At 33.7% G+C, this 12,192-nt stretch overlaps 2 protein-coding genes across 3 annotated transcripts; one reads left to right on the top strand and one right to left on the bottom strand.

Annotated features, from left to right (window-relative positions):
- Positions 1–269: 269 nt before the first annotated feature.
- LOC123918751 (pentatricopeptide repeat-containing protein At1g79490, mitochondrial) lies at positions 270–5,931 on the bottom strand. The gene has a single exon (XM_045970895.1). It carries the CDS (start codon positions 5,791–5,793, stop codon positions 3,328–3,330), a length of 2,466 nt encoding a protein of 821 aa, XP_045826851.1. The 5' UTR covers positions 5,794–5,931; the 3' UTR covers positions 270–3,327.
- Positions 5,932–6,881: 950 nt separating this feature from the next.
- Positions 6,882–10,988, top strand: LOC123918764 (thioredoxin O1, mitochondrial). 2 transcript variants are annotated; one of them, XM_045970917.1, is made up of 6 exons: positions 6,882–7,271; positions 7,358–7,408; positions 8,755–8,834; positions 9,203–9,247; positions 10,424–10,518; positions 10,682–10,988. In XM_045970917.1, exons 1-6 carry the CDS (start codon positions 7,007–7,009, stop codon positions 10,689–10,691), a joined length of 546 nt encoding a protein of 181 aa, XP_045826873.1. In that variant the 5' UTR covers positions 6,882–7,006; the 3' UTR covers positions 10,692–10,988. The 2 variants fall into 2 exon arrangements, with proteins under 2 accessions (XP_045826873.1, XP_045826874.1); XM_045970918.1 differs by lacking the exon at positions 10,682–10,988 and having other exon boundaries at positions 6,884–7,271; positions 10,424–10,522.
- The last annotated feature ends 1,204 nt before the right edge of the window (positions 10,989–12,192 follow it).

Raw genomic sequence — 12,192 nt, 5'->3', positions numbered from 1 at the left:
TAAAAATGAGAAATCTTTGAAAATGTCGTCCGCTAAGTAGCGGATGTTATAAAAGTAGGGTGTTTTTGGGGGTATCCGTTACCTAAGTAGCGGATGGGGGTGTTTTGGTAAATTCGCAGGGCACGCGAGAAAATGGGTAGGGTGGCAAAAGAAAAACTCCAAAGATATACCTACATATTTAGAGAAGTAACCAAAGCTTACTGTTTCAAGTAACAGTAACGTCAAGTTCAGTTTAAAACAGAAAATGGTAAAATAATTCCTTAATTACTGTCAATATCTCACACTTTCATAAGATAATAGTATCAAAATCCTTCTAAATAAAATTATCATCGATATGGTAAAACTATATATTTAAAATAGAAATCATCTTTCAACAAGTAGCTAATAACTTTAAACTTCAAGTCCTAAAGTTGTGGTTAATCGTTGTCTTACGACGATGGTTGGTCTAGCAATGGTTGATTTTTGACTTTATGACGATGGTTTGTCCAGCAATGGAATCTGCAAAACACAGATACTAAATCAACTACTTTTCATGATGTAAATGTACAAATAAAGTGCAGCAAGAGATTGCATGTCTTGCATTAGTATCTTGGTTTGGAGCTAAACCGTCTACAATACCTCTGTTCTGAACATATCTTAGCTCACACTATAAATATATAGAAACAAAAAATACAGACAAATAGTATAGAGTATCATGTTAATAATCAAAATAGTCAATCATTTTTATTGAAATGATAATTAGAATCAAATAGGTTTCATTTACTTGAATACTTTCTTGTGTGCCAATTCCATCAATAACTTGAGATCTAAAATTTAGTCAAAAAACTTGAGATCTAAAATATCCTTGACTTTCAATTTACCTCTAGATGTACACATGCCCTTATATCCTTGACTTTCATTTAATAGGATTTGGCTTCAAAATATTCTTTGAATCGCTCTTATACTTTCCTGCACGACTACATGCTAGAGTAAAACACTTTTTAGTTTTTACCACCATCTCCATTTTTTGAACAGGTTTTACCAATCCCAAAACCCATACATCGAGCTGTAATAAAATAGAAACCAATAAATCATTGGTTACTTAGCATGTGACCTCTTCGGCCGGCACACTCATTCTTGTGTTTCGTGGCCAAATGATTCATAGGATATAGCAGCACTGTTTATCCTTTTTTGTTCAGAGTATACATCACCAACATTTTTAATTTAGCAGATACAAACTAGATTGGAAGGAAATAGTGATCCCTTAATTGCCCTTTCATTTGGTGCATGGCTTATAAAACAAGAATAAAATCATGACACAACCTACAAAATCAAGGACATACTAAGGTAAATCCATGATGGACTCTGAATTATTAGTTATGAGCATATAATAAGACACTCAATTTGAAAAGGTCAATCTGAAACAGAAATTAAGTAGGTAAAAACAGATATTTTCTTCATATATCTACTTCATTTACCAAAAAGTAGCCTTGTTCACCAAGCTGTTTCAGTTTAAAAGTAAAGTTCTGTCTGGTAATCAGATAGTAATGAATTTGAGAGTGAGCTGCCAGTTACAATTATACTCCCTCCATTCCAAATTATAAGAAAAAGTTGATGTATTTAGTTCCAAATTTTGAACCAAATGCATCAACTTTTGTTAATCCACTTTTGCTTATAATTAGGAATAGAGGGACTATCACCTGCATAATTGTTAGAGATTAAGAGCATTTATCTACCGATATAAAATACATGTGAGACTGTTTGGAAGAGATTACGGAAACATCTCCATTAGTTGTTTTCAAGTTATTTTCATAAGCTCTCCATGATAGTTTATAAAAAAAAAAAAAAAGCTTATAAGAAAACGGCTTGACTTTATTTCATCTTTTGTTATAGAAATAATTTATACATAAGTGCTTATAGAGCTTTGGTTACACATATTCAATTTTATTGGGCCTTATCTTTGTAGAAATAGCTCATTTGAAGCCTTCATTCTTATTGAAACTTTTTCTTGGATATATTGAAGTGAAATTACTATAGACCAAGTAATTCTACATATTTATATTAGAACCATATCAAATATTCAAATAATTGCACCATTAGAGTATGAGAATATGATAAGACACTCAATTTTAAGAACTTTTAACTCTTAAGGATAAGTGATTGGTCTTGCTTCTCCTTGTCAGAAAAGGCCATAAAAAGTTGGACCAAACACTACCTAACTAGTTGTACATTACTACACATGTAATCTGATATTGAGAACTGAAGATAAAAATTTCAGGAAGGTTCTCATCTGTTGATTGAAGCTTAAAATTTAACAAACGCAAACATGGAAGAAGTAAAAGGAATCTCTATATCCATGGTTGGTGAGTGCAATATCACCAAATGTAGTTCTAATTACGTCTAAGGCTCTGTCCTCTCGGATTTTTGCAGTTCAATCCATCCTAAGCTTTGCAAGGGGAAATGTCAAAGCATAGCATATACTAATTATAATGAGTGTGGTAGATGAGAAAGTGTTAAAAAGACAGAAATACTGATTTTCTCTTATTTTCTTTCTCTCATTGTCTCACTTGCTCAAACTCTAATAGAACAAAACAATTTAGAGATACAGAATATCATATTCAACAATAATGAAGACACAAATACAAAAAGACATAAAGAAAGAAAAAAAAATACCTGAACAAAGATTTTCGCAAGCTCTTCACAAGAATATATGTTCAGGAGAGATTTTAGAACTACAATGGCCATTTAAGATATAGAGAGAAAGAGACGTAGAGGGTTTCTGAAAATTCCCAGTTCAACGGCCGCATTCTAAAAAAGATTTTCATATTAAGAAGAAAGAAGTTCTCATGAAAGCCATTACACAAATTAAAATCTTACTAGAAGGAGAGAGAGAGAGAGAGAGAGAGAGAGAGAGAGAGAGAGAGAGAGAGAGAGAGAGAGAGATTAAATAGATATGCCAAAAGAGAGTTAACAATAATTTAAATCAAAATATAAGTACATAATAATCCTCAATTATGCAACTAAACCTATCCTAATATCAACAGGAGAGAAAACCGTGACTTGACATACATATGAATAATGACAAAGGATGTGAATTTTTATGCATTACCCCAAAACTTTTTGAGGGAAAAGAATATAAATCTCAAGATTTTATTCCAAATTCATAAGTAATACATATCTGTTTATAGTATGGCTTCCGAACATATGAAGAGTATGCACCTCAAACACCTGTTGGATATTAAGTGTGTGTTTGTTTCGTGTTTGGTTCCACGATTTCACAAAGTAAGAAGTTCAAGCTTCACTTCACCGCATGATGCCACCACGAGAACAAGTAGAGGCAAAGACTGTTTAGACTGCCCTTCCTGCAATTAGAGGTTTAGGAGGGGATAGAGATCGAATTTCAGGTGCAGAATTGGGGAAAAGTATGTTCAGCTTGTGCATCAGGATGTCAGCCCTAGAAGGAATTTCATTCAGAAGAAACTGCTGAACTATTGGTTTCTTAAACCACTCCATGACAGAATCCCCCGGCGCCCTAAGAACCACTTTACTCACCTCAAATGGAGACTCTACTGAGCTTAACATCTGTGCAATCACAATCTTTAATGTTGGTCCCGTCACCAATTTAATCCGTCTTGGGACAATGCCGTAATACAACATACGCTTTCTGAACCTATGAAGAGTGTGCACCGCTGCTATAAGGGCGGCTCCAACCGACAAGTTTCTAACATCAAGGGACCAAGCAATGTGCTGATCGAAAACTATAGCCTTTGGGAAAAGTTTATTCTCATAAGCAACCTTCCAAACACATCGAGCTCGGTTGATCTGTCCCATAAGAACTAGGTAATTGAGAAGAACATTGACAAAGTACTTTGCAGCACCTTCCTCCAATTCATAATCAATACTTTGGAAGAATTCCCTTACAAAAGTCAACACCGGCTGTCCCCTCTGTTCCGGGCCTGTGAAAAGTCCACACATAAATGAATGTGCCTTATGCTTTGTAGCACTAAGGATGGACATCAAATGCCTCTCATTCTCTTCTTCCTGACACCTAACAAGATGAGCTAAAATAGAGGTGTAAAGTATCAAATCAACTTTTGCAGCGGAGTTAACATATGTTTCAAGAAGAGGCTTCGCTGACTCGTATATCCCGTTCTTCATGCACGACTCAAACAATTGTCGGATTATAAAATTATTGGTTCTGATCCCCGACGAACCCATGAAACGAAGCCACCTCAAAGCAAGATCAACAGAACCTTCCTTGATATACACCATCAAAACATCACTAGCCGTCACATCCACGGAATATCCCATGTTCTTCATTTCAAGTAGAACTTTGGCAGCAACATCCACGAGTTTCTTATTAGCAAGTAGAGTTAACAGAACTGTATAAGTACTTAAGCCAGGCCTTAAACCTGCATTAGTCATTGAATTGTACAGTTTCATGGCATGATCGATTTGTCCAGATGCAGCATGCATTTCCAAAAGACAAGCATATGTTGATGGAGTTGGTAGAAATCCAGCTTTCTCCATATCTAAAAATGCAGACATAGCAATATCAAGCTTCCCTGATTTTGCATGAGACTCAATGATCAATGTATACAGGCCAAAGTTAGGCCTGAACCCTGCTAATTTCATCTCGTCCCAAAGCCTCAAAGCAGTTTCTAACTTTCCAGATTTCACATAAGATTCGATTAAAGAAACATATATAGTAGGCGGCGGCCTGTACCCAAAACCTCGCATCTCCATGTAAACTTTCATTGCACTGTCCAATCTCCCTGCCTTACCCATTGAATCAACAAGCGACGCAAAGATGTTTAAACCCGGTCGAAAATCTCTTCCTTTCATTTCTTGGAAGAGTTTGAAAGCAGCATCAAGACGGCCCGACTTTGCCAAGTTTGGAATCATCAATTCATAAGTCGAACTATCCAATTTACAATCGGCTTTCTCCATACTCTCATATATCTCAAATGCCTTATATGGCAAACCCTTATTCAAAAACAAAGTAATAAGCGAATTATACGTTTCGGTATCAACTTCACAACCAACATCCTGTATTTTCTTAAAACAACAAAAAGCAACTTCCAACCTCTCCGCCTTAGCCAAATACCGAATCACTCGATTACACGAAACAACCAACGAAACCCCATTATTACTAGAATCACCAACCATCTCATCAAACAATGACTGTATTCCATCGAAATCCCTACGCTGATTCAAACCATCAAACAACATAACATAACAATCATCACTAGGCAAATACCAAGATTGTCTCTTAGACCACCTAAACAAACTCAAACAAGCATCACCATCATTAATAACCTTCAAAGCTTGACTAACATGAATCATATTTGGTACAAACTGAAGTTTATCCAATTGAGTCTCCAATTCTGGACCCCACTTCCATCTCTTAACAACCTCAACAATTTTTGCCACGGCTAATGCATTCAAAAAAGGTTTTTTAACATCACCCACCATATCATGATCATCAATCCCAGGCTCTACTGACCTAATACCTTTACCCTTATAAATAACACTACCTGATTCATCTAAATACTCAATTTCCTCAGTAAATTCCTTAGACCCATTAGTGTTATTATTGCAGTAACATCTCAATAAACTGACATGGCCTATAAAAATTGAATCTTTGAACAAACCTGGGATTTTCCACGTGGAAGTGAAACCGGTTGTTGATGGGAAAATTTTGAATTTTGAGGAAAAGGGTGTTGGGGAAATGAAGGAATGAGAACGAGAAAGAAAGGGAAAATGATGGGTGAGTTTGGAAGTAGTAAGAATCAATTGGCGATTATGAATCATTGAATTGAATAATAGTGATGGAAATTGGTCACTCACTTTGTGTTCTTGTTATTGTTGTCATAGTCGAAGTAGTCGTAGGTTGTTTTGTAGAAAATGCTAAAACCCTGAAATCCTGTTGGGATATGAATCCTCTGCTGTTTCGTTATATTCAGCTATGTCTCTTGCTCTATTTTAAACCGTTGGATTAAATCAATGGATGCAAGATAAAAATTATACTACATCCATGATGTAGTCCCTAATTATAAGACCAATGGAAAAAATTACTGAGATTAAGAAACTGGGTTGCGCCATTAAATTTGTTGACAATTGGTATTGTTTTATAATTTTATCATTCAAGAAAGAGAATGATTTATTGTTTTTCTAAAGCATTTATATGCACTTTAATTAGGGATTGTTTTGTAATGCCATGAAGCTTATGTATGTAGTTTTTCAAAAATTGAGTTTTGCTATTCAAAAAGATTAGTGGCGCAGCTTGTTCTTTGTCTATCTTTTGTTCCTGTGTAATTATTTTTTATATATATTATTAATTAGGGATATGTTAATAAATAAATAATTAACATTCTTAAAAATATGAAATGAATCTTATAAAGAGTCACGGAGAAAAAATGCAAAGAGATCTCATATTTGGGGTTAGGAGTGGAGGTAGTAAATAAATACTCCCTCCGTTTTATAATATAAGTGAAATATGATAATTTGAAGTATGATTTTTTGTGTTTTTCTTGAAATAACTTTCATGGAAAGATGTAAAAAAGAATTTTTATTGGTTATTGATTATTGAGAAAATAAGAGAGAGTGAATTAAATGTAATTTACAATTAATTTTATGGGAATAAGTAAAAGTAAATATTGAAAATGATAAAAGTTTGTTTTTTTTTCTTATAATTTGGGTCATGTAAAAGTGATTTATTTTGTTTATAATATGGGACGAAAGGAGTAAATGATTTACACTCCATATATTTAGGGCATGATTGTTTTTCTTCAATAATATGCGTTTATATTATATAATGTCAAAATTAATATTTAAATTTAAAAAAAAAAATACAAAGAAAAAATTATTTTTTTTAAATCTAAAACAAGCTGCGGGTGACATTTTAGCTAAGAAAAAAAAGGAAGGAATAAAAGGTGGCTTGGATGATGAATTTTGCAGAAAAAGAAAAAGCGATTTAAAAACTGAGGTAAACCCTAAACCAGTGAAGAAGAAAGTGAAGAAGAAAATGGTTGGAGCCAGAAACTTGATCGTTCGATCAATGGCACTTCGTCATGCAATCAAGAACACTGTTCGTCCTTTCTTAACCAACACCAACATCCATTCACGCATTACCAATTCATCTCTCTTCGCCGCCACAATCGCCTCTTCCTCTTACTCCTCTCACCTCTCCTTCCACCAATCTCGTTCCCTTGCCTCCGCTTCAGCTTCTCCTGGTGTTGTTGTTGTTAATACTGCGGAAGAGTTCAATAAAATCCTTAGCAAAGTTCAAGGTTTGTTATCTAATCTTTTTCACTGTTTAATTTTACCCTCTTTGATTGTTTTTTGTATAATTTCTGATGATTTTTCTGTTGAATAGATGATTCCTTGCATGCCATCTTCTATTTCACTGCTGTTTGGTGTGGACCTTGTAAGTTCTTTTTTCCAATTTGTTTCGCCAATTGAGTTCAGTGAACAATTTCCAAATCATGATGCATGACACCGACACATCAACACCGATAAAAATTTAAGAAAATGACATAATTCAATGTAATCGTAAGTGTCAGTGTCAGATATCGATGCGTGTCTGACACACGGACACGCCTAATCAGAGGAGTGTGTGTGTTTTATAGGTAGTATATCTGACCCTTTTTAATATGCTACATATGATGATGTAGAATCCTAGGAGAAGAACACTAATCTATGATTTAGTATGATTTTTGCAAATGGTTATATAAATATAAAAGCATAACACCCTTTTATGATATACTCCCTCCGGTCCTATATATAAGAAAAAATTTACTTTTTAGATTCATAGAATGATTAATGTATTTGGTCGAAAAAATGGACCAAATACATCAATCATTCCATGAATCTAAAAAACAAAAGTTTTCTTATATAAGGGACTAGAGGGAGTATTATGTACATGACATTTTAGTAGCAATGATGATCAATCATTTATGAGGTTAAATTCACGTGTCAGATGATATGATTTCAAATCATTGGATATGTAGGTAAAATATTTGGAAGGAACCATAAAACTGAAAGTAACAGTAGGAGAAATCAACTTAAAACATGAATAAGATTGATGCAATTCTTTGTGAAATTCATATTTCAACCACTTTGAACTTGGGATGGTCCTCTTCTATCTTTCAAATGTTTGTCAGCAGCCACTTCTGTGGGTATATAGGTTTTTTTTTTTTTACGTGGGATCTTAATCTTTGGCTATGTCTGGTAAACGTAAATGGTGTTCTGTATGTATTATACAGACTGGATGACATAGATGTTCCGGTTCTTATGAAACAGAAGTTTTACATTTGGTTTTGAATTAGAGATGTTCAATTAACATAATGAATTAAGGTCAATTTAGTAGCGTGTTTAGTGATGTAGTAGGATCTGGTTCAAGTAATTAGAATGTCTAATCTATTGCTGACTTGGGATATTAGGTATATCCATTGATGTTAGGTTCACCTAATGCCGTCACTGGTGTTGAGAATATCCTTAAGATCCCTAGTTTTTTTTTTTGAACCCCTTAAGATCCCTAGTTGAAAATACAAAATGTTAACAAAATAAATTCCTGTCGTTGTTCTGGTTGAAAGGTTGGTCATTTGTTAAAACTGACAAATGCCTGTGTAAAAACTATGTGGGTGACACTCTATGCCCATAGACAATCAGCTAAGAGACAGTGTTCATGTTGTATTCTTCATATATTTTCCTTGGTACCTATATATTCTAAACAGAAAATTTCACAGTTTTGCTATTGTTATTTCTGTTTAGGCAGGTTCATTTCCCCTATAGTTGGAGAGCTCAGTACGAAGTACCCAAATGTGACAACTTATAAGATTGACATTGATCAGGTGTGGAATATATTTTTAATTGTGTAATGTATCATTTTGAACTTTGAATGCCATTTTTTAACTTTATATAATGAATTGTTTATTAAAAAATTTGCATGATTTCTACCTCTCTTCACTTTACATTTGATTGGTTTTTACTTTTCAAATTTTGCCACTTTGGTGGCAACTATCTGGCAATTTCCTTATTGGGATCTGGCGGTTTCTCCCTTTTGTTTTCAGATTTTAATTTCTCTTCCATTTTAGAAGCGTGAATTTGCAATGGCTTGAAAATATTGTTTTTTGAACAAGCTTGAAAATATTGTTGCATTATGATATGCCATGTATCACAGTAGCCAAAATATTTACATTTCCCTCCTAATATATTTCAGGAAGCAATTCAAGACACATTGAGCAGGTTGCAGATTACATCTGTGGTAATTTATTTAATCTTCTTGTTGAAAGTTTATTTGTTCAAATATTGTTAGTGGAGATAAAAATTTCAAGTAAGTCTGCACAATATAATCTGTCTGCTTGTACTCATCAATCATGTAACGTTAGCCATCAACCATTCATAAGAAGAAGAAATGGCCGTGAAATTGGAAATTTTGCTCCAGTTGGATTGTCATCCTTTTTATTAATCTATATCTCTTGTTTGATTCACTCTTGCTGGTATTGCTTCAATGATTTCGGTAAATTTTTTGTTTTGTTTGGTTACCTCCCCTTAGCGCCTTTAGTGGATCATTGCTTCATTAAAAAAGCAGGGAACATAAACTTAATTCATGGAAGACTTCAGTCATAGATGCATAGTTAGTTATCAGTAGCTCTATAGCAATTGAGTGGCCTTAGGCTGCTGCAGGTGTTATACTGGGTTCTGTTTTTCAGTAGTGGCATCTATCCTTTATGGGGGGAAAAATCATTTTCTACCCCCTTTTGAGTCATAGGACCCTCTTCTTTTGGTTATATTTGTGATATGCCTTCATTTTACATTAGAAATATACAGGTTTCTGTTTCCTTGCAATGCTGTACATACTCAATTAGGTTATGTTTAATTATCAACTGCTTTTGCTATGTTTGTGAGTTTACACATACTATGGTTTATGTATTATTGAACACGTGTGCTGTATTGTTGATTTTGACATTTAAAATTGTGTACTCGATGATTATCAAAGTAACATAAAATTTACTCAATGTGGATCTTGGCTCTAATGTAGAGCATACATCTCTGCTAGTCTGGTTATTGTACAACATACACCTCTGCTGGCCTTTCGTAAAATTCACGACTTGAACTCACGATTTTATCCCCTTTATGTGTTCTAGAATTAAAATAGTGAATGACTGATGATTATGACTTGTTTTTTCTATGATGGTATGATTAATGAAATGATATTTTTTATGTGTTAACTAGATTTTTCAATTGTTTATATCCAAGTAAATTGACACATTTCTCATTTTTATAGTTCCTGGATGTACTACACTTTGCTATATAATTCACTTGTAAATTTGTACTTACCACTTTTTATAGATGTACTACACTTTTATAGTTTTACACTTTGCTATATATATTACCGTGCAAAAGTGAGATGGCATAACAACGATTTACCTTGCTGCAGCCAACACTTCATTTCTTTCAAAATGGGAAAAAGATCGATGAACTTGTAGGTGCAGATGTTACACGTCTGAATCATATTACGGAGAAACTCTTCAAGTAATCCTTCTTATGTTATGTTTTGTCAATCCACTTCTATTAGGTTTTTCATTGGTGTCATTTTTGGTCATAATATTCTAATCTCTTAAGGATGCGTTTTTTTATCAGCTGTATATTGCTTCCTAGATTTGCATTTTGGCTAACTAAGTGTTCTATATTTCAGGAAGGACTGAGTCTGATTTTGAGGTGGGAACTGCTGATGTCCGATTGAGTACAAAATGATAAAACTGGAACTTCTTAGATGTTCTTTAGGTGTCACTAGTTTGATTACAAATGGCCTTGCCTAACTTTGAAGTGTTATTTGTGGCATTCATTTTATTGTATTTTTAAATCTCTACAAGATATTATAAAGAATTTGCATACTTGTGTGCAGGACAGAGGATATTTGCAATATGTTAGTATTTCTTATGTACATACAGAAAGAATACTGTGAAATTGAAAATTATTGAAACCTACATCATTTAGTGTTAGTTTTTGCTCGAGTATTTGTGAAATATATTATGCATCAGATATACGAAATAGAAGGGGTGAAAACCAGACAATAAATTGATTTACAAAATGATTTAATATGTGGAGACCATTTTTAGAATGAGTTATGGAAATCTAACTCCTCTCTATCACAACAGATTGTAATTGCACACGTTTGATAGATGCTTTTCAAGTTTGGTAATGGTTTTTTTGGCTAATTGTTCACCAGAAGATTTGAGTCTGGCATGTTGTTCATTAATCTTGCGAATTAAATGAAATTTCAAAGTCAACAAAATTATTTGCTATCAGAAATTTACCAACCCAAAGTTAAAATTGTTATAATTTTTTAAGGATATAACAAAAATAAACCATCAAATTTAAACCAATTATTTTATGAAATGAGTAAGCACTATAGTATAAGAGGAAGAAAGTGAACCCTCCCATAAACTATCAAACTTTAATAAAATGGAGGACGCATATGGCGTGGTGCCATTAACGCAACATTATGCTTGTGTTGTTAATCTCTTAGTCCACGCTGGCCGCTTGGGTGAAGTAGTGGAATTTATCAACAAAACGCCGACCGAGCTGAATGAGATGATTTGGCAGACTTTGTTCGGAGCATGTAGGATGCATGGAAATACTGAATTGGGATCACTACAACTCAAAAGATTCTATCAACTCAACCTGAACATTCTTCTACCTATGTTCTTTTTGTCCAACATTATGGAATGCATGGTTGCTTGAAGATGGAATTAGTTTGAGAGATGTCATGAAAGAATGAGGCATTAGAAAGGAACCACAGGGTATAGTTGGATTTCTGAGAGGTGAGGTTCATAAGATTTATGCTAGAGATCAACAACATCCTCAGAAAGATAAAATCTACACTATGTTAGAAAAGTTGACTAGGCATGTTAAGTACATGCATTATGAACCAGAGTTTAGTTAGTTTAATATTCTAACTTATGAAATAAATTTATTGATTAAAATAGTGCTTAAAACAATTAGTGAAAATAAGGGAGGGGATTATAGGGGTCATCCATGTTTGTGACAAAAAATAATAGCATGATTAAAGTTATGACAAAAACTGAGGTAACATGTGGCCACCTATTGCTCCAAATATAAAATTCAGATGACACCTATTTTTTTTTTTTACAATGTGATATATTTTGTTGATGACTAATTTATGTAGGAGAATTTAACCGATTA

This window comes from Trifolium pratense, linkage group LG3 (assembly GCF_020283565.1).
Source record: "Trifolium pratense cultivar HEN17-A07 linkage group LG3, ARS_RC_1.1, whole genome shotgun sequence".
NCBI lineage: Eukaryota > Viridiplantae > Streptophyta > Magnoliopsida > Fabales > Fabaceae > Trifolium > Trifolium pratense.
The sequence above is the reverse complement of the archived record's forward strand: the minus strand, read 5'-3'. Positions and strand labels throughout refer to the sequence as shown.

What these genes read in the sequence shown, in the direction of transcription:
- LOC123918764 (XM_045970917.1), top strand. Translation starts at nt 7,007, where the DNA reads ATGGTTGGAGCCAGAAACTTGATCGTTCGATCAATGGCACTTCGTCAT. An exon ending in AATCCTTAGCAAAGTTCAAG is followed by an intron (nt 7,272 to 7,357) that starts GTTTGTTATCTA and finishes TCTGTTGAATAG; the next exon opens with ATGATTCCTTGCATGCCATC. An exon ending in TGCTGTTTGGTGTGGACCTT is followed by an intron (nt 7,409 to 8,754) that starts GTAAGTTCTTTT and finishes ATTTCTGTTTAG; the next exon opens with GCAGGTTCATTTCCCCTATA.
- LOC123918751 (XM_045970895.1), bottom strand. Translation starts at nt 5,793, where the DNA reads ATGATTCATAATCGCCAATTGATTCTTACTACTTCCAAACTCACCCAT.